This window comes from Heteronotia binoei, chromosome 7 (genome assembly GCF_032191835.1).
Source record: "Heteronotia binoei isolate CCM8104 ecotype False Entrance Well chromosome 7, APGP_CSIRO_Hbin_v1, whole genome shotgun sequence".
Taxonomy (NCBI): domain Eukaryota; kingdom Metazoa; phylum Chordata; class Lepidosauria; order Squamata; family Gekkonidae; genus Heteronotia; species Heteronotia binoei.
In genome coordinates, this window is record NC_083229.1 from 41,504,400 (window position 1) to 41,526,602 (window position 22,203).

Below are 22,203 nucleotides of genomic sequence, written 5' to 3' on the forward strand. Positions count from 1 at the left end.
ATTTAGATTCACAAGAGATTTTTTAAAAACCACAGCATTTATCTAGGACTGACATTACCTGCTGAACAGAGCAGTTGTGCAGCCAGGAGGAAGGGGAAGTGGAACTCTATAGGACTGTGTGAGAACGCAACTGCATCAAAAGCCAGGTGTGCTGGAGTTACTGATCCCGGAATTGCAACAAGTGTTCAATGCTATATTGAAGGGAGGGAAAGCGCCCGATTCTTGGAGAATGGCCGAAATAACTATAATATTAAAACCTCAGAAAGATCCTCGGGAAGTTGGTTTATATAGACCAATAAGTTTACTTAATCAGGACTATAAAATATTCGCTAAAGTATTAGCAAACAGACTATGAAACATATTACCTTATATAATAAAAGAGGATCAATATGGATTTGTGAAGAATAGGAGTATTGCACATCCTATAAGGAATATATTAAATGTATTGTATCATAAACATTCTGGGCAACTTAGTTTGCTTAAATTGGATGTATATAAGGCATTTGATACGCTGTCCCATGAATTCCTATGGTCCATAATGACGAAGTACGGGATAGGCCCACTATTCTTAAAAGCTATTCAAGAGGTCTATAGGGAGGGGTCAGCAGTGGTAAGAGTAAATAATGGACATATGGAACTGTTCCCAATTGGGAGAGGGGTAAGGCAGGGGTGCCCACTTTCCCCATCCTTATTTATAATGGCAATAGAGCAATTAGCAGAAAGGATTAGGAATTCAGGTAGAATAGAAGGCTGTAGAATGGGAAAGGAGGAAATAAAAATTAACTTGTTTGCAGATGATATAATTATGACAATGTCTAACCCGAAAGAGGCTATTAGGGAAATGAAAATTATATTAGAGGATTTTGAAGCTTCATCAGGTTTAAGAATAAATATGGAAAAGTCAGAAATAATGTACTTTAATGTTGGTTTGGAAGAAAGGAAATAAATTAATAGGACAACTAATATGGGGATGGGAGTTAAGAAAATTAAATATCTAGGGATAGAAATTTATAAAAATATTAACAGGATAGTGGAGAAAAATTATTAAAAAGTCTGGGAGAAGATAGTGAGGGATATGCAGCAGTGGGGGAAAAGGACTATGAGTTTGACTACTAAAATAAAGAGTGTTTCGATGTTTTGGATGCCAAGATTGTTATACTTATTTCAAACGATACCATTGGAGATAGACAAGCAAAAAATGAGTAACTGGAATACTAAAATAAGGGAATGGATATTTGGAAGTAGGAAATTTAGAATTCCAAAAAAGCTAGTATATAATCATCAATCGGAACTTGGATGGGGAGTTCTGGATATAATTAATTATTATGAAGCATTTTAGCTTAAGGCATTATTAGAGATAGAGAGGGAAGGGGATCAGAAATGGGTAAGGTTTAAGAATGAGGCTAATAACGGGGTAGGAAAACATGGCATCTTTACGAACATGGAGGCGAAGGAACTTAATTTAAACGTGGGACCAAGGAAGAATGGGTTAATGGGGTGGAAGAAGTGGCAGCCGAAATGGTTGAATCGGGTATCTAGATGGACGCCATTAGTAACGTTGATGGAGGGAGATAGGGAGCATAGGTGGAACGAACTACTTAAGCTTAAAGGATACAGAAGGGTAGAAGACTTGTTAATATTAGATAAGTTAAAACCATTACAGGATTTACAAGAAGCGGTAGGAGTACAATATTGGCTTAAAGCCGCAGGATTGTATACTAAAGTTAAAAAGGAAGTGGAGAAAAGTAATATAAATGAAGAAGAACCTATGGAGAGGATTTATAAATTAATGGGTAAAACAAAAAAAGGAATAGTAAGTATTTTATACAGGAGTATGAATTCAGACAACGAAGGAGCAATAAGCTACCTTCAACGGATATGGAGTTCAGAAGGCCAAATAATGAAATGAACAGTGGAGAAGTTAATGGAAGGTGTGACAGAACCGGCCCGATTCTGTCTTCAGACCCAGTTCCGTCAACTCCCTGTTGAGTCGCCAACTCCTGGAGGGAGCTATTTCTCCTCCGGCCACTTGGGCTCGCTGCCACCACCTGCTCAGTCTAGGGGTTCAGATTGAGAGGAATAGGACTCCCAATCCCCCTCTCCAGCTCTGAGGCCAGGCCTCAAGGTCCTCTGCCACCCTGTACTTGGGTATCACAAAGACCACAGCACTTCTTTGGGGAACCCCTGGAGGATTGGCACCTTATCCAACTGCATGCCTTCCCCCTTCCCCGGGGCCCCCTTCATAAAGCAGCGTGGTCTAAAGCGGTTGGGGATCTATGTGGTACAGAGTTTGACTGCCAGCATTCAAAACAGTAAAAATATTTAATTAAAAGAGAAAAAGAAAAGAAAAACAAAACAAAAACAGTTGCGTGTAAAAGTTTAGCACAGCACAACACCCGCACAGCAACCAGCATGACAAATAAAAGATGGATTTAAACGCATCCTACTGTCCCTGGTCTAAACTTGCCCTGCCTTGTGGATGACTTACTCGGTCTGACCTGCCTGGGGTCCTCTTCCTCTTGAGTAGGCCTCTCCCACAGGCCACCTCTTCCTTTGAGCGCCAGCTGAGAACTGGCCTTTTCCCGCCTAACTCAAATAAAAAAAACAAAAGAACTTCCTGCCCCTCTAGGAGGCTTTCCCCCTAGAGTTGCTGGTTTAACTCCAGAAGGGGGGAGGCACTGAGGGGAAGGCTAAAGAACTGCCTGCCCCTCTAGGAGGCTTTCCCCCTAGAGGTGCTGGTTTAACTCTGGAAGGGAGGAGGGGATGGAGGGAGGCTAGGCCAAAGCCTACTTTAGTAGTTTAATGTTCCCTTCCAATGAAGCACCAACATTGACTAAGATGGCATTTCTCCACAGAAGGTTTAAAAAAAGTTAAAATCCACAAGGTTAGAGAAATGGAACTGAATTTTTTTACTAAATGGTATAGAACTCCGGCTACTTTAGCTAATATGTTTCCTGGGTTGAGCCCTAAGTGTTGGCATTGTAAGAAAGAGAAGGGATGGTACACCCACATGTGGTGGGAGTGCCCTGAGGCCAATAAATTATGGGAAATGGTAGTGGGAATGATAAAGAAATTCTTTCAGGTAGAACCGAGAATTAACTTTGAATTTATGCAGATGAGTATATTAGGGAATGAGACAATAGGGAAGAATAATCAAGATTTACTAAAAGCAATGATATCAGCGGGTAAAGCGGTAATAGCAGTAGGATGGAAGGATAAAAGTAAATGGAAGGAAAGAACTTGGCATAATTATCTCTCTGATTTTGTTCAGTCAGAAATAGCTGCTATAATGACTCAAGAAGGATCATGGGAGGAAAGAAGAACAAGAATTAAGGAAAAGTGGCAGATCTACCTGAAATGGGTGAAGGAAGAAAAGGAAGTGGACATTCAGTGGAAGCTCCAAGTCCTTTGTCCCTGGCTGGAAGAAGAAGATGATGTATAGACTAAGGAGGGTGGGATGGGGGGAAACATGTAAAATGGATATGAGAAAGTGTGTAGAGAAATGGATAATTAACAACAATCCCCGCCCTTCCCGCCAAGGCAGGCTCAGGGCGGCTTCTCATGTCCTCTTCCAGATCCACCCCCAAAGTCTCCAGGTATTTTCCAACACAGGCTGGCTCTGAGGGCCTCCGAACGCACCTACCACCCCTGTTGGCCCGCCGCTGCCCACAGGTAGGCAGCAAGGCAGAGGATGGTGGTGGAGAGGTGGGTGGCAAGGGCAAACACAGTGGTGGCAGGGAAGAAGCACATGCGGGAAGGGGACGGGCCAGGTGGTGCCCTGAGCTGCCGCCTACCTGGCCTACTGGGATGTGCCAGCCCTGAAATTACCTGGAGACTTTGGGGGTGGATCCAGGAAAGGGCATGGTTTGGGGAGAGGAGGGGCCTCAGCATGGTACAATGCCATAGCGTTCACCCTTCAAAGCAATCACTTTCTCTAGGGGAGCTGATCTCTACCAGTTGGACATCAGCTGTAAAAGCAGGAGATCTCCAGGCCCCACCTGGAGGCTGGCAACCTTGGTGAATTCCCATACAGCAAATAGTGTAAAACAGCTATTAAAATAGTATGACTGGCAACAGCAGCAGGATGCAAAAAAGCTTTCCCCCAAAGAATCGTGAGAACTGCAGTGTGGTGATGGTGGGGTAGGTACTGAGACTTCCTTGTGAAAGAGTCCTTGACCCATTCGCAAAGTGGCTAGGGAAGACCCTTAAATGCATTTAGATCTAGAGTGTAGTTGTATCTGCAGTGAAGTAGGGACAATTGCCTTGCAGGCTGTAAAGGTGGGGAAAGATGGAGTATTTGTTTTGCACATTTTTCTTTCCATGTTTACAAAGGAAAGAGCATCCTTCTTGTTTGCCTAAGCAACAACAAAGGCTGATAAAATGACAGTCTGCAGAGAGAGATTTCCAGTATAAAGTGACCTTTGGCAAATTGAAGCATTTGTCACATTTCCTGTGTGCAGACAGGCCAGGTGATCTTTTCTCAGAATCAGTAGCTTCAACAGCATTTTAGCACAGAGAAGACAAGAGGAACGTTTTAATTTGCTGGTTTTTATATTGTGAAACAGATCCTGTACTTCTATGACTGGTATTACTTTTTTTTTTTAAGCATGACTACAAATAAATTACGTTGTTAGCAGTGGACACTTCCCCCCCTTCTCTTCTGCAGGCCTGCTTCCGTCCAGCTGGGGGCTGGCTGTGGAGCCGACAGGACAACGACGACGTCACGGAAAAGCCCTGCATCTGATCAGATGGGCTTAATATAAACCAGGTTTGCTGAGAAAGAATTAGAGAGGCAGCCCCAGAAGAGAAGAAGGATTTCCTGCAGGAGGCTGATTGGAAATTCAGCGCTCGGAGAAGAAGGGAGTGCGGTGGAACGCCTGGTCAAAAACAAGGTAGTGTCTGCTTAAGGAGCAAACGTTTGATGCATTACTTTTTATACTTAGAAATGCAAAAAATAAAATAAAATGCACAGCTTGAAACTTGCACCTAACTTTATTCCTTTGTTGGATTAGACTGCTAAATAACAGCACAAGTAGCAGTTTCCTTCTCCATTCTTTGCAGATAGAGTAGCTACAACAGAGCCATGCATCTTTGGCATAGACAGAGATAGATTTGAGATCTGTCAAACATAGCCCTTGCTTGTGAAAGTGGATGTGGCCAAAGTGGTAAAGGAAATGGCATATTGTATCTTTCTGCATACAGCAGTTCTTTATGTCTTTGCAGGTCTCTCAAAAGACAGGGAGGTCAAATGTGTGAATTCTGCAGAGAGCTGCAAAATGCCTGGAAGAGTTTGCATTACAAATAACTCTATGGGTGTGTTCACACTACACTAAATAATGTGTTTTGGAACTGAATTTTTGCTATTCTTGTGGTAAAAATCCAGTTGCAAAATTCATTATTTAATGTAGTGTGAATGCAATAAATTTGCGGATTTGCTCCGTATATTTCTTTCCAAGAAAGATTGAAGATGCAGACAACTTGTCTGAATGACACAAGAAGTGCATGCTTTCGGAGAGTGGCAAACTTCCTTGTGAACTACAATGGTGCATGAAGTTTGAACATGGCCTTCACCTCTGTGGCAAATGCTTCCTTTGTGAGCTAGAGAGACAAATTCAGCTGAATAAGCAAATAGCTGTCTAAATAGCTGTCAGTGTGGGAGCTGGAGAGCATCAAAGTAACTTTCCTAAGAAAGGTAGCTGCAAATGATATTAGCCATCAGGAATTACCTCACTGCATTTTGTCTTGAACCAAAGCTAAGGAGTTATTCCCTACCCAGTGTAATTAAAAGCCATCTTTAAACAAAAGAAGTAAACCTGGTTGGCTCCTTCTGAGTTGAATTAGGTCTGTTCTGGCTGATTGATCTTTTTTGCACAATAAACATACACTCCTTATTCATAGGGGTGCTTCTTCTCTTGTGGACTTTATGCCATAATTAATAGTTTAATAGGCAGAAAAGTATTGAGGCCTTCAGTGCTAACTGGGATCAGAACTGAGCAAAGGGAAAGAAGTTTTCAAGTGATAAATAATAACTTGGTTTCTGGACCAGAATGCAAATGAAATTAAGTGATTTCAAGTTAGCGGAAAATGGACCCAAAGTAATTGCTTTGCATGGCCTGAAACCAAATTACTTCCTTCAGATGTTGACTCCCAACCCCCCACAGATTTGTAGCACTTTGCTGGGTACCCAGTATACTGATTCAGAGCTTTGAACATTCACAAATCGTGTGTCCAGAGAAAGAGGAAGCATCCTCATTGCTGCTACTGGATGAGGACCACCACTGCATTGGTCTGGAGACAGGGCTGTTGCCAATATCTCCATAACAAGACCTCACTTCTACAATAAGACACTTTATTTTGGGAAAGTCATTCCCAATGGATAGCTGTGTTGGTCCATAGCAGTAAAATAAAACTAGAGTCCAGTGGCACCTTAAAGACTAACAAAATTTATCCTGGCATAAGTGTTTGTGAATCAGAGCTCACTTCATGAGATCAACGGATAAACTAAGCTCTGACTCACAAAAATTTATGAGGGAATAAATTATGCTAGTCTTGGAGGAGGCACTAGATTCCTGTTTTCCTTTTCAGGTAATGTGGCTTTCTGCCACTCTCCTTCTAGTAATACTGTAAGGAAGTCCTCAGAGATATGTTAAGTACTAAGCTAAGCAGGGTTAGTACTTAGATGGGAGACCATCACGGAAGTGCAGTAGGGTTGCCAGGTCCGACTCAAGAAATATCTGGGGACTCTGGGGGTGGAGCCAGGGTGTAACAAGCACGAGTCAACTCCAAAGGGCATTCTGGCCAACACATTTAAAGGTGCTGCACTCCTTTTAAAAGCCTCCCGTCCCTTTGGAATAATGAAGGATAGGGGCATCTTTTTTGGGGGCTCATAGAATAGGACCCCCTGGCCCAATCTTTTTGAAACTTGGGAGGTGTTTTAAGGAGAGGCATTAAATGCTATGCTGAAAATGTGGTGCCTTTACCTCAAAAAACAGCTCACTCAGAGCTCCATATACCCACAGATCAGTTCTCTATTATATCCTATGGGTATCAGTCTCAGTAGGGTATAATGGAGTGTCCAGCAGACATTTCCCTCCCCCCCCTTTCTGATGACCCTGAAATGGGGAGAGGGCCTCCAAATGGGGGAATCCCCTGCCCCCAACTGGGGATTGGCAACCCTAAAAGGCAGGCAGTGGCAACCCATCTCTGTTTGTTTCTTGCCTTGAAAATCCCATGGGCTCTCCAAAGTGCCATCAAGTCACTTTGCACACACACATGATAAGCTCAGAACCAGATGTATGAAACACACCTGATCAACCAGATGAAGTAGGCTGCAGTTCATAAACTAGCAATGCAAAAGAAGTATGACTGTGCCGTTTTTCTATAGCAGGTTGGGAGAAAAGCCATGACACTGAACAATGTCACAATGCGTCGCACCAGTGGTGCCTTGCAGCCGCAACATCAGCGCTGGAGCATCCCAGCAGACGGGAGGAATCTGGTGGTTCAGAAAGACCCTCATGAGTGCCTTCGACACAAAAGGTACACCATCAGTCCTGAAGAGTATTATCGAAGAAGCTGGTCATCAGAGTCTTCTGATTCTGTCATCTCCTCCGAGTCAGGAAATACCTTCTACCGCGTGGTCCTCATTGGGGAACAAGGGGTTGGCAAAACCACCATAGCAAATGTCTTCGCAGGGGTGCACGACAGCATGGACAGTGACTGCGAAGTGCTTGGAGGTAAGCGCCATACTGGCTGCAGTATACTAAAAGACTCTCAAGTAAGCACTAATTAGCATTAAGACACATCAACGTAGACAAAGTGGGAGATCCTGACCCTGATGCCATGATTCCCTTGGCTCTAATCCTTCAACTCACAGTTACCTAGTAAACTCAGAAGTTGGGAGGGGGATAAGAGAGATTATAGATCAGGTATTTTCCTCTTAGAGTTTTAAATCTGTTGAAGTGCATATAAAACAAAAGATGCAGTCTCAACAAAAGACTGAATTATACTGAAACTAGTAGGACTTATTTTTTTATTTTTTTAAAAAAAAAAACAGCGGCTGTAATATTAAGCTGTACATGTGTACAAGAAGTACATATGGTTTTGTGTGATCTAGGTCTATATAATAATGAGGAGAAAGGGTATGGTGATGCTAGAAAAGACTGTAGATCAGATATTTGCTAGGGAGTGTATCTTCTGGCTGTGGAGTCCATTGATTGCTGGACCCTTCGTTGCATGGATATTATGGACCACCAATAGCTTCCTGCGCTAGGTTCAATACCTGAGCCTCTTCCCAACATATTAACTCTCTCTCAGGCACAAACCAGACCAAGTCAAACAATTAACAGTGCAAACCTAACAGAACCGAGGTCAATGGGTTTAAAAGCGTGTAACTCTGTTTAGGATTGCACTGTAGCAAAAGGCCAGACTAGACGTTATGGCATCCATGAGCCCTACTCATGGATGCTGCTGCCGTTTTAGAATTGAACTTGGGCCATTTAAGAATTCCTAATTAGGATCAGGCCCACAGTGTGGGTAGTCCAGATGATCATGGCCAATTCTGCACTAGACCTTTAATCCTGGTTCAGCTCTGACCCCAAACTGAGTTTCTACACTAGAATCATAAACTCAGAGTTGGTTTCTGTGATTCCATGATTCAAGTGTAGAATGTCAATTTGGGGACAGGGCTGAACCAGGATAAAAGGTCTAGTGTGGAATTGGCCCATGTTTCCCCTGTGTGCCTTTTCAAGCGCTGAAACAGTGGCATTTTTACATAACCCAAGTTCACCTCTAAAATGATGGTTGCATGCGTGGGTTTGGTCCAAATTTACTCATGTTTTCAAACATACATTACAAATCCAAATGGAAGGCATGAAAACTACTAGCAGAAACAGCAGGCTTGAAACATTTGTCCTTACTGACAAATTAAATGCCACCAAGACACACTTAATTTAACATGAAATGAGAAAAAGACATAATGGGATGAAATTTCATTAGTATTAAATTATTAGTAGTAGTTTAAAGGTAAATTAATAATCTCTCTTCCAGTGTTCCAATCCACACTGTATTAGCAATAACCAACAAACAACTGAAATAATTGGTTGGATCCTAGCATAAAAGGGAGGGCACATAATTTCACCTAATTTTCTTCTGCATTGCATCCATGTTCCAGGTGGCTTCTTTCCTACATAGTCTCATGATCCTGGACAGAGCCTTTTGGAAAGTCAGAAGGTGCCCCTTTTCTTTCTCGTGCCTGCAGAAAACCTGACAGGATCTAACCTACAGTAGTTATATTGAAAGACGTTCCCAACTGAATTAAGAGATTAAGAAAGAGGGTTGTGTTTTTTTGTTAAATTGACCAAAGCTGTTCATAATTACCAGGATGACAGCCATTTGAGCAAGTCCAGTGTGGTCACTCATGTCCAAGCACTTGACAGGCCTTTGCTCTGTTTAATATTTATACATCATCAAACCAATTATTCAGAGTATAGATAATTATCATTCCTTCAAATAAACCTCATTTAGTTCGATTATTGGGACTACATCAGGATCTATAACTATCAACAAAACATTAACATGTCTTTGATCAAAATCACATATGCGTTGTAAAACACAGGGGAAGTTGAAACGCAACGGCAAATGCTTAGAACAGCTTTTCTATTGGTTTAGCACATCAAGAACAGGCTCATCTGTGAATTCAGTTATTATTAACCTGGTGAGGTCAGTTCTTCCTCCATTTATGGCTTGGGCCTGACGCGAACCTTGCAATTGCACCTGTTAATTCTGTTAGTCTACTCATACTTTACCACCCTTACCCAAAGTGTTGTCTCATCGAGTTATGAGCTAGGCTAGGGTGACATTACCCTAACTCGTTCAGTGCTCTTCTCACAGGTAGGGTAAACTAGAGATTACTCCTACGCATTAACTGTCTAAAAACATAGTTGTTTTTTTTGGAAGATCCTAAAATTCCAGAAACATCTTCCAGAAGTAACAATTTAGGCAGCCCTGTTCTCTTTCTCTTAACCATTAGTGCTTGAGTGTTTACTTTTGGCTGTGTGAGTCTACTATAAGTCCCTTAAAAAAGGTAATTCAGTGCTCCATAATGTTTCATCATAGAAACACAAACAGGAAAATCAGCTCAGCACATGTTGGGTACTACTGAAGGCATGTTAGTCTTCATTTTACCATGTTTGTCTACATTTTACTACATATTGGTCTACATTTGCCAACTTCCAAGTGGGGCCTGCAATTCTGCTGGACTTACAACTGATCTCTAGACTACAGAAATCAGTTCCCTGGGAGAAAACAGCAACTTCGGAGAGTGGACTCTGTATCATATCCCTGGTGGACTCAGTATCATAGCCATGCTAATCCATCCCTCCCTTCTAAGATTGCCAGGGATGTTGGCAACCAGTGTGTGATGGGGGAGGCAAGAATGTAGAGTTCAGGAGGTTATCAGCACTCCCAGCACAATGATGTCACTTCTGATATGACCCAGAAGTGATATCACTGTCTTGGAGGGTGGCACCCTAACATTTGCCCAAAACTCTTTGAATTAACCATAGAATTTTGGGTAAATGCTAGACCATCACCCAATGGAATGATGCCACTTCTGGGTTGTGCCAGAAGGGACATCATTACACTGGGTGATGCAAATTGGTTCCCCACATTTTGCCTGGGGACTTCCTTCTTCCACACAGCTGAGCAGTGGTGGACAAAGATGATGAAGGGAAGAGGTCTCCTGCTATACTTGGAGATCTAGTAATTCTGCCTTTTCCCTAAACATAACCCTACCCAGACTCCATCCCCAACTCTCCAGGAATTTCCCAGTGTGGAGTTGGCAACCCTAATGTAAGACCCAGAGTTCTCTAAAAATTACAACTAATCTTCAGACTTCAGAGGCTGGTTCCTCTGCAAGAACTGGCCTTTTTGGAGGCCAAAGGCGATGGCATCAGATCCTGGCTGACCTCTCTCTCTAGACCCTCCCCTCCCCAGGCACTGCCTCCAAATATTCAGGAACGTCCCAAAACAGAGTTGACAACCCTATGTTAATTAGTCTGCTTCAGCAAAACCAAACAGGAATCATGGGGCACCTTAAAGATGTTTTACTGTGGCTCAAGTTTTCATGGAGTGAAGCCCATGTTGTTTTTTAAGCAGGTTTACCCCTGGCTTTGAGCAGACAAATTATTTATTTGGCATGGACTAAAGCAGTTATTGTGAATTTGTTCATTAAAAAAAGGTCAGGTCTCATCACCAGGTAGTCAGCAAAATTTATATGCACACACAAAGAGACAATAGAACATAAACTGCACCTAAGGAAATAGTGTCCTTATCAAGAAGCAAAGATAGACTTTGTTCTACCTACAAGGCAGCAAGGAGATAAAACTGGGGATCCTGTTGTGCAGATCACATGGGGGGGGGTGTTCCTTGCCAGGGGTTTTCTTCAGCATGTTTTACTGTGGATTAAAATTGGAGACTTGAGCTTTAATTATTCCTAGAACTAATAGGCATTAGGCTGTCCTTGCTTATTGTGTGTCAGGGAAGGAGGAGTAAGTGGAGTAAAGAAGATTATCAGGAGGGGAAGGAGATGCAGCATGGGGAGCTCCTCCTCCAGGTGATTTTCATGCTGTGGTCACTGGAGCGACCTACGCCCAAAACAGAAGAGTACTGACATAGCTTCTCTAAGCAAAGTTACACTGGTATAAGACTACTGAAGGCAACAGGTTTAGAAGGGTGTGACTCTGTTTAGAATTGTACTAAGATGCATCTCCTACTGATCTATCTTTTCTGGGAGGGCTTTGCCATTTTTAATACTGCCTTACCTGCAAAAAACAAGACAGCACATTTTTTTCCTGTAAAGATACAATTAAAGGAAAATCAAATAGATAGTGCTACCTTAAAGACTCCAGATTTCTTTAGCCACTACAGACTAACATGACTGCTCTTCTGGAATTAGCGATGGGGCAAATCTACAGCTGAATATATGCCAGTTATGCACAGGAGCACTGCAGAAAAAGAGTTGGCTAATTTACAAAGAATAGCAGTTAAGGATATTCAATTTTAATGTCTTGATTAGTATTCCCTCAGAGTTTATTTAAAATACAGTTTCCTGTACTGCGTCCCATTCTGTAGAAACATATGCCTTCCCAGTTTTTTAAAAAGTCTGAAACTGAAGATAGAAAAGAATCAATTAATCAAAAATATATTAATAGCTGTAGTCTCAGAGGCCCTGTAATTTTCTGGATTATGTGAATTATGAAATGTATGTCAGTTATAGAGTGTAATCTTTACCCTGAAGATAGGGAAGCCTGTCCCAGCCACATGAAACTCACAGGAAATGTATAGCTATACCAAGTATTTTCACATATTTATCATTTTGACATATTTATCCTACTTTTTGCATGTGTGAAAAAAGACAGCAAGAGTGAGATTTTCCAGTTTAGTATTTGGGATTTCTTTCAGATGTCTTCCTTTGCTTCTTCACGCTTTTACCCCACGCTAAAGCAGTGGCACCAGCTGTTCACCCATAAATTCAGTGAAAACAAATATTTTCCATTACTAAGCTTGGATGGAGACTGTACGTCTGTCTGTTGCTCCCATGAGGTCAAATGCTCAGTGTTTGGTTTATTTCTTCCAATGGGTCTTCTTCTTCCACTTATTATCCTTCTTAGGATAAAGATAACAAGCAAAAAAGTGAAACTTAAGATTTTCAGCATTGGATCATGGAAGTTATGACACCATGTAGCTCTTGGCCAAAGACTGCTATCTGAATAACAAATATAACATAATTCTCTTTAGAATTTTTCCTGAGGCAAAAAAAAAATCCCCACAGGATGCACTCATGGAGAGCTTACAGTGAAAGTAAAGGATGTTTAGGCTGTGATCATACTCACTAAATAATGCACTTTGAATCCACTTTCAATGCACTTTCCAACTGGATTTTACTGTGTGAACTGACAAAATCCAGTTGGAAAGTACTTTGAAAGTGGATTCAGAGTAGGGTTGCCAATCCCCAGGTGGGGGCAGGGGATCCCCCGGTTTGGAGACCCTCCCCCCGCTTCAGGATCGTCAGAAAGTGGGGGGAGGGGAGGGAAATGTCTGCTGGGAACTCTATTATTCCCTATGGTGATTTATTCCCATAGAAAATCATGGAGAATTGACCTGTGGGTATCTGGGGCTCTGGGGGGCCCCCTGTTTTTTGGGGTGGAGGCACCAATTTTTCAGCATAGCATCTAGTGCCTCTCCCCAAAATACCCCCCAAGTTTCAAAAAGATTGGACCCCTATCCTTCATTATTTCCTATGGAAGGAAGGAATTGAAAAGGTGTGCCGTCCCTTTAAATGTGATGGCCAGAACTCCCTTTGGAGTTTAATTATACTTGTCATAGCCTTGATCTTGGCTCCACACCCAAAGTCTCCTGGCTCCACCCCCAATTTTCGTCAGATATTTCTTGAATTGGACTTGGCAACCCTAATTCAGAGTGCATTATTTTGTGTGTGTGATAGCAGCCTCAGTGTTTTTACTTTCTTTTTATAGATTTGTATCCTTCTCTTGCATTTCTCCAAGGACCTCAAGGCATACATGAATTCCCCCTTTCTATGCCCAACCTCTCTACAGCCTGGCAAATCCCTGGAGAATTTGGGAGTGGATCTGGGAGAGGATGGGGTTTGGGGAGAGGAGGAGCCTCAGCACAGTACAGTGTCATAGAGTCCACCCTTCAAAGCAGCCATGTTCTCCAGGGGAACTGATATCAGCTGGAGATCGGTTATAAAAGTGGGAAATCTCCAGGCCTCACTTGGAGGCTGGCAACCCCAGTTGCAAGGCTGGTTAGGCTGAGGAGCCGAAGTCATGCAGTTTCCTCGAAATGCATTTTTTAAAAAAATTCTAAAGCAGTTCAGACTGCAGCCACTAGGGGTGCAAGGAAGGCACAACACAGGGAAGCGCTCCGTCATGTCACTGAAGGACAGTGTTTGCTGATGAGAACCTTTCATTGTCTTTTCCTACATTTCTTCCTTCATTGTGCTCTCATCCTTTCATGATCTGCCATTCATCTATCCCCAATTTTTCTTTCCCTCACTTTTATTTTTCAGTATTAATGTCACCTCACTCATTCTGCTTGCCAATTTAGAATGTATTTAATAGTAGTATAGAAGCAAACCTCTGTTAATACCATGAACACAAGGGGGAGAGTTAATATTTCCCCATAATCTATTAAAGTAGTAAAAGGATGCTTCCCCTCCCCTCCCCCCTTAACATGCATGATAATAAATATTAATCTGCCTCAGTGCTAACAAATGAGGAATAGAGGTTAGAATTTATTTACTTCTTTACTTTTATCATTCTCCTCTTCTCTGTTTTATCCTCACAACAACACTGAGTACTGTGACTGGCCCAAGGTCACCCAGCAAGCTTCCATGGCATGAGTGGGGATTGGAAAGTAGCTTGTCCAATGGAAAGTGCTGTGACACTCTAAATTCCTGTGTTCTTATACTGTCCACATCAGTTTAACTCTAATAAGAATAAAATATCATTGCTTATACTTTGGGAGCAGGGCAGTCATCACTGTCTGAGAAATGACCATACAGTTACAGACTTTTAGGGGCAGTGATCTTTAAACTTTTCAGATCTGGGTTGCTACCTCCCTCCTCCTGGAAACAGCACAGCCCCATTGAGTTGCAGATGCATGACAAGAAATAATGTGCTAGTTTGATGTGATCCACCCTGAACTTATCCACAGGGATGGCAGAATAAAAGCCTAAATAAATAATTATCAGAGTCACATGCTAAAAAGTCTTCTCTATCATTGGGTGACTTTACTTTGCTCTTGTATTACTCCTGCAAGAGATGTGCAAAGAAGGGGGGCAGTGATGTCCTTGTTCTCTGCGCAGTTGTAGAAGTACTTTCCAAAAAGCAATAAATAAAAATGGCTTTACAGGGGTTCTTGAACCACCTGAAGGTCCCAACCCATAGCTTGGAGACCACTGTGTTACGAGATCTGATGAGCAAGGCAGAGTTTCCCCTTCACCAACCACCTTCTAGTTTTAATCACTGAATAAAATAGTGTCAAGAACAAAATATTACTGACTGTATATGGTTTTTTCCTTCAACCCCCTCCTAGAAGACACCTATGAACGAACCTTGCTGGTAGATGGCGAGAGCACAACCATCATGCTTGTTGACATGTGGGAAAACAAGGTGAGTGTGACACTGGTTTGTCTGATGGAATGTTTTTGTATACAGTTGGGTTTTAATATATGTGACAAAGGCAGCTTTGATGCTCAAAAGCTCATACTGTGAATGTTTTGTTGAACGCGAAGGTGCCTCAGGACTTGAATCTAGCTCTTCTACAAACTACAGCTGCCCTCTGAAACTATTGTGTGTGTGTGTGTGTAAAATCAGTTGTTAAGCAATGTTATGTGTCAGGTTCAATCATTATTTTAAAGCACACCTATATTCAACACCATCTTTTCTGTTTCTTTCCTTACGTTTGAAAATGTAAGCAAACTTTTAAACCATGCTAGAATATAATTTGGTGAAACTGGATGCTCTGTGGCACCTTCTCATGCTAGAAAAGAGTCTAATCACACCACTGCTTTGAGACAAATGAGACATGAGGGGGCGGGATCCATATATATTTATTTACGAGGCCTCTCATTGGTGCCTACATTGGGGAATGGAAATCTGCTTTTAGTAGCAGAAGTGAAGTGCAGGATGGGGAGCAAAACCCTGCTACCTCCCCCTCATCTGCACTGTTCAGACTTTTTTCTTCCAGCCAAAAGTTAGTTTAGCAGGAAGAGGTATGCTGAACAGTGCAGTCCCAAACTGTGTTAAATGCCGCTTAGGAATGCACTGTGAAGCACCAGAGCGAAGCAAGTTGAAGCAGTGAAGACTGGAGGCCTCTCTTCCCTCAAATGTGCTCAGTTTATACAAGAATAGGGAAATGCAGAAGGATTTACCCACTATAAGTAGTTTGACCCTGAGTGCAAGATGGCTGTTTGGCATCCTTCAGGTGAAATTTGAATGTGTTGATTTTGCAGCTGCCAGGACAAATAGGAGTTATTTATACACTTACAGGACATTAGCAGTTTTGCATTATATAAAAAGAGCCAGGTGGTGAGGAACATATTCCTGACCAGATTGCCAGCCTTTTTGTAACTGGGCCTAATTCCAGTTAATGTTATGCACCAAAATATACATTCATCATCCTGGAATGAAACTTAGTGGACTCAAAGAGTACAAGTGAAATCTGTGGAGCTGCTTTGAGGGTGAAGCATTCAGAGACCACTGACCTGTTGCCCAGGATCTCAGTGGATGTCCTTCCCAGCTCAGCTACCTGAGATCCTTTAACTGCAAATGCTGCAGATTCCTTCTGTCTGATATGGGGCTATTTGTGCCAGGGCCGGTGTGTCTCCTTAGTACTGAGAATGAGAAGGCTGCCTCACGTGTACTAAGAGATGCCAAAAAGGATTCCAGCTACAGAGGAGGAAAGAGAGCCTGCATCCACTTAAAAGTGTAAATGAGAGAGAATCGGTAGCTGTAGCTTGCTATGCAAGGAAGTAGCATCTTCCATAAAGAAAAAGATACCAGGCGAAATCTTCACTTATATACAACGTTTAAAAGGAAAGGAGCCTGGTTGGCCTTTGTATCTAGTTACCCTAATGTGGTTAGAGTAGTTTTCCCCTCTTTCCCTTCGGAAATCATAGCTAGCCACATTTTAGGTCTTAAATTAGGGGGGAGGGGATCTTGAGGTTCAAAGAAAGAATTTGCATGCAGCCTCCAAAATAGGTTTGCCAACCTCTTGGTGTGGCCTGAAGAGCTCCCAGAATTACAACTGATCTCCAGACTACAAAATCTGTTCCCTCTGGAGTAAAATTGTTGCTTTGAAGTGAAAACTCTGACATTATACCTTGCTGAGGTCCTTCCTTTCCCCAAACCCTGTCTTTCCTAGGCTCTATCCCCAAATCTCCAGAAATTTCCCAACCTGGATTGGCAACCCCAACCAGTGGTCTTCATAACAGTGCCTGTAATGTAGCTCTGACCTCCGTACCACAATAACGGAAGCTTCTTTGGCTGTCGCTCTGTATGTTCCAGCAATATGACCTTTTGTGGCTCCCAGATAACAAGGCCAGATGTTAGCTCAATGTGATATTTTTATTTGAACAGGGTGCAAATGGATGGATCCAGGATCACTGCATGCAGATTGGCGATGCTTATCTCATAGTCTATTCCATCACAGACCGTGCAAGCTTTGAGAGAGCATCAGAGCTCAGGATACAGCTCCGCAGGGCCCGTCAGGCAGAAGACATCCCCATCATTTTAGTGGGCAACAAAAGCGATCTAGTTCGGTGCCGTGAAGTCTCTGTTGCAGGTACAGACCCTAAGATGGTGGCTGGTCATCCTGCTTTGGCAGCTTCAATTTTGACCCTGTCCAGAGGGTTTGTAATTTTAAACATGCCTATGCTACCAATGAAAAGCAGTGTTACTGTGACTTTCTCCCAGGCAAACCTGGGAAATGTAGCTCTTCATAGGAACTAAGGTTATTTTAGGAGATTTCTCATACTTTTGCAAAAAAAAAAAATCACAACCCGTAGAGGTAGGGTTACTAACCCCAACCTGTGAGATTCCTGGAGATTTGGAGATGGTGTCTTGGGAGGGCCAAGTTTTGAGAGAGGAAACTGAGGGGTTGTGATGCTGTAGAACTCATCTTCTTGTAGAGTTCATGGAGAGGTAGCATGGGATAGTGGTTATGAGCAGTGGACTCTAATCTGAAGAGCCAGGACTGATTCCCCACTCCTTCACATGAAGCCTTCTGGGTAACCTTGGGGCAGTCACAGTCCTCTCAGAAATCAGCCCAATCTACTACACAAGGTGCTTCTTGTGGGGAGGGGGAAAGAATGCAATTGTAAGCTTCTTGGAGACTCTTTAGGATAGAGAAAAGGAGAGTATAGAAACCAACTCTTCTTCTTCTGAAGCTGCTATTCCCTCCAGGGGAACTGATCTGTGTATCCTGGAGATCACTAGTAATTCTAACAGAACTCCATGTCCTTCCTTGAGGTTGGTAACCCTAGGTGTAGCTGGTTTAGGCTGCAGCTGGAATAATCTAAACTACTGCCAGATGCAGTGTTGATTCAGATGTTTCAAAACCCTCTATGAGGAGTATTCCCTTGGATTCTGTTTTTGACTTGGAAAGTCATGTGACACTGATGGGTAGTGGTTCTTTGCATGGGCACAGTAATCTACTTTTTCAGCTATTACACTTTTGCAGATTGCTAGGAGAAAGCACTTGGATTTAGAGTCTATGACCAGGCAGCTTCATATATGTAACATAAGAGAAGCCATATTGGATCAGGCCATTGGCCCATCTGGTTGAGCACTCTGTGTCTCACAGTGGCCAGGACCAATGTCCCCTCTAAGCAGTGGAGTCTTGCAAGCAAAAATTTTACTTTGTGAGCTACTGACATTAAAGTTGTGAGTGAGCAATTTGGCTACTGCATAAGTTAGTTTGCTCTGGGGCCATCCTTCCTGAGCTAAGACTAAAATGTGTGAGCCAGAGGCTACAAAATTGTGACCTAGCTCACACTAACTCAGCTTAGGGGGAACACTGGCCAGGACCCAGGTGCCATTTGGAAGTCTACTGGTGGGAGATGGGTGTTTTCCTCCTCTAGCTCAACTTCATCTCTCTTTTCACTGATTCTTCCCCATCAATGCATTCTGGGAACTGGTCATCCAGGGAACCAGAGTGTTAACTATTATGTATTGTAGAAAACATCATGATGTGACATCACCCCATGGGACAGTAATGACTCCATGCTTGCACAGGGGACTACATTTACCTATTCTAAAATGGACAATTCCCAGAATGCACTAGGACACAGAAGAAGAGAAATAAAGAGCGATGCATGGATGACACTTTAATTATTTTCTTTCCTGTCAGCTCCATCCCACAGCCACCATGTTGTTCTTCATTCATTTTCTTAGACAATGTCCCAAACTCCAGTTTCTCTATGTAGGATTTTGACACATACCCTTTTACTGTTTTGCAGAGGGCAGAGCTTGTGCTGTCGTATTTGACTGTAAGTTCATTGAGACTTCAGCTGCTGTCCAGCACAATGTGAAGGAGCTGTTTGAAGGGATTGTGCGTCAAGTGCGGCTCAGAAGAGACAGCAAAGAAAAGAATGAGAAGAGGCTGGCATACCAGAAGAGGAGAGAAAGCATTCCCAAGAAAGCCAGGCGATTCTGGGGCAAAATTGTTGCCAAGAAAAACAAGAACATGGCTTTCAAACTTAAGTCCAAGTCTTGTCACGATCTCTCTGTCCTTTAGGAACATCAACCCATCCCAGATGTGCTTTTTTCATGGACATGACTTGACTCCATATTGAACAATAAATCAATCTATATTAGATTGGCCAACAAACAGCATAAATTGACTTTGATTCACAGTTGTGATTATTGTGATGAAATGTGCCAGCAATAAGCACAGCCTAATGCATGCATGGAAGAAGAGAAAGTCATACTTGTTTTGGTTTATAGTTTAAGCGTGTGTGTAGGTGTGGAAGTAAACAGCTTTGTCTTAAACACAAGAACATTCCGCACTTACAATGAGATGTATTCCTATTGTTGCCTTTGGCTCAAGAATTGGAAAACACCATTTTGGAAATGAGTGATACTTTTTTCATCATTGTTTTTGTTATTGATCTTTGTAAACAGAAATTTGCCAATCTGTGAAAAGGGAAATGGGCGTTCTTAGAGATACCTTCTTCCCAGTCAATCAGTTGATTTTCTTAAGTCTCACAGCTGAATCCCTGTTATAAAATCATCAGTCCCAATGGCTAGGAGGCCGTCAACAACATTCAGACCATCAGATGTTCAGATCAACGGGAAGCAAATGTTTACACAGGGTGACATCATCATAAAACCGTTATGGAGGAATGGTGGGAATTTCATAAGTAGCAGCCAGAGTGGAAACGGACAGGACAGAGATCATGGAGCATGTCAGTCAGGTACAGAGATAATAGCTAAACAGCAGCTTGATTTGGACTGGGACCAAGTAGGGCTGGTTCAAGGTATTTTGACACTCGGAGAAAGATACATTCATTGCCTCCTTGGTCACTGCTGGCCAGATTCAGGAGCGTGACCGTCCCTGCCTTCTCTGCTGATGGGTGCCAGTGAACTAAACCCCTGTGCTGAGGTGGCGCCCTCCTCACTGTGTGACTTCAAGCAGTTGCTTGGATGGTTTGGCCACAGAACGCCCTGGAACCATGGAGGGAAGGAAGAGGGAGTTTAACTCTTTCACTCCCACAGTTTCACAAATTGCCCCCACCTATGCTATTAGAATGTGAAGGGGAAAATAGAAGTTTGATGCTCATCTTTCATTTACCTTAAAGCAAAGGGAATATCATTGCTTCAATATGAAAAAGGTGGGGAGTTAAAGGGTTAAACCTCTCCTGTCCCTGCACAGCCATCATCTGAATTAGGGCTGCATGCAGCTGTAATGGGGTTTAAAGTATTTTCAGATGGTGACCATATTGGTTTGGAGTAGAAGAGTTAGATTGGAATCCAGTAGCACCTGAGAGACCAACAAGATTTTTGAGGTATAAGCTGGTATCTGATTAAGGGGCTTTGACTCTTGACAGTTTATAAACCAAAAAGCTCTTAAGATGCTACTGGGCTCAGATCTAGAGCTTTAAAAGACACTTGAGGCTGTGGTCATACACACTAAATAATGCACTTTCCACCTGGATTTTACTGTGTGAACTGGCAAAATCCAGTTGCAAAGTGTATTGAAAATGCATTATTTAGTGTGTGTGATCACAGCCTACAAGGATCCAGTTGCGTCTCTCTCTTTGTCTCTTCTGTTTTTACCCTGTTACTAATGTCTGAATGAAAGAGATGCTGCTACTTAACAGTAGGATAAAAATAAAGCAATTCCTTGTTACATCTAGAGCCATTTAATTCTCTTAAAGGAGAAACCTGGATACCGTATTTTCTCATGTCATACTGCAAAATTGTTTATAACAATAACAAGATATATTTTTTAAAAATTAAGTGCAAAATGCCAAATCTTCTTAAAATGTTCAGTTTAACCTATAGATTTCCTTTTATAAGAGAGCACCTTTTTTGCTCATATGTAATCTTTGTATTATGCTACCGTTTGTATTTATTCTCTTTCAAATACTGTATTTTTAATGGGTGAACTGAAGGGAATGGTAAGAAATCCAACATTGGGATGTATTTATTGATTTCTTTAAAACAAGAAACATTTTGGTTTTTATTACTGTTTTCTATATAGTATCTTTTTCAGATTAAGCAACTTTTTATTTACATGCCTTGTAATAAATAAATAAAAGTTTTCATTTTCTTTGAATGCTAACTGGAAATGTTAAATATTTGCTCTTTTGTTGGCTATTTTTGTTTATCATGAGGAGAAAAATTATTTGCAGATTGGTCTAATAGAGGGGTCCCCGAATTTTGATTTGCAGGAAGGGTTCTCACCCTCTTTGAACCTCTGGGCACCTTTGGAATTCTGATACAGGATAGTTAGCACAACGACAAAATGGCTACAACAGGAGGTGGAGCCAACCACAAAATTGCCACCATGAGACATGCTGCCAGACAAAGGAAGCAGAGCCACACACATACACAGAGGAAGCCCAAGTGCAGTGAACAAGAGGCATAATTTTTAAAAATACCCTGGGAAAGAAGAGTGAGGGAGAATATAAAGCCTGCAGTGCCAGCTGCCTCAGAAACAACACTATTTTAATCTGCATAGTCAATTAGAAGCCCTGTTGGGTAAAAGCCCCACTCATTTTCTAAAAATATTTGGTAGGCACTAGGAAAAATGTAGGTGGGTACTACATAGCAGGCCTCTGGTCTAATGGAGGTCTATCAAACATGTTGGCTGGAGCTACAGATAGTGGCTTGGAAGTCCATCTGTTATCAGAAACTCTGCCCTCCCCAAACAAGGTACATTACCCCAGATTCTATTTTCTGCACAGATGATGCAAAAGCATTGACTTGATTTCTGTTTGCAGAGGGTTAACAGGATAGGGCAAAAATGTGCAGTAAGATAGCAGGTGGAGCTGGCCAGGACTTAAGAGGGGTATGAATTGTGAAATGAACTGGAGAAGGGGGGGAATCCTCATTGCTCAAGTTGCCTTAGAAGAAAAAGTGATTTTATATTTATCCAGAACCGTACACAGTATTCCAT

General features: G+C 42.2%; 1 protein-coding gene across 4 annotated transcripts; it reads left to right on the plus strand.

Annotated features, from left to right (window-relative positions):
* Positions 1-4,741: 4,741 nt before the first annotated feature.
* GEM (GTP binding protein overexpressed in skeletal muscle) lies at positions 4,742-21,366 on the plus strand. Of its 4 annotated transcripts, none has more exons than XM_060243496.1 (5): positions 4,742-4,892; positions 7,385-7,733; positions 15,118-15,191; positions 17,160-17,364; positions 19,040-19,499. In XM_060243496.1, the coding sequence occupies exons 2-5, from the start codon at positions 7,403-7,405 to the stop codon at positions 19,315-19,317; spliced, it is 888 nt and encodes a 295-aa protein (XP_060099479.1). In that variant the 5' UTR covers positions 4,742-4,892; positions 7,385-7,402; the 3' UTR covers positions 19,318-19,499. The 4 variants fall into 4 exon arrangements, with proteins under 4 accessions (XP_060099479.1, XP_060099478.1, XP_060099475.1 ...); XM_060243495.1 differs by having other exon boundaries at positions 4,743-4,897; positions 7,396-7,733; positions 15,115-15,191; XM_060243492.1 differs by having other exon boundaries at positions 4,747-4,892; positions 15,115-15,191; positions 19,040-21,366.
* Positions 21,367-22,203: the final 837 nt, after the last annotated feature.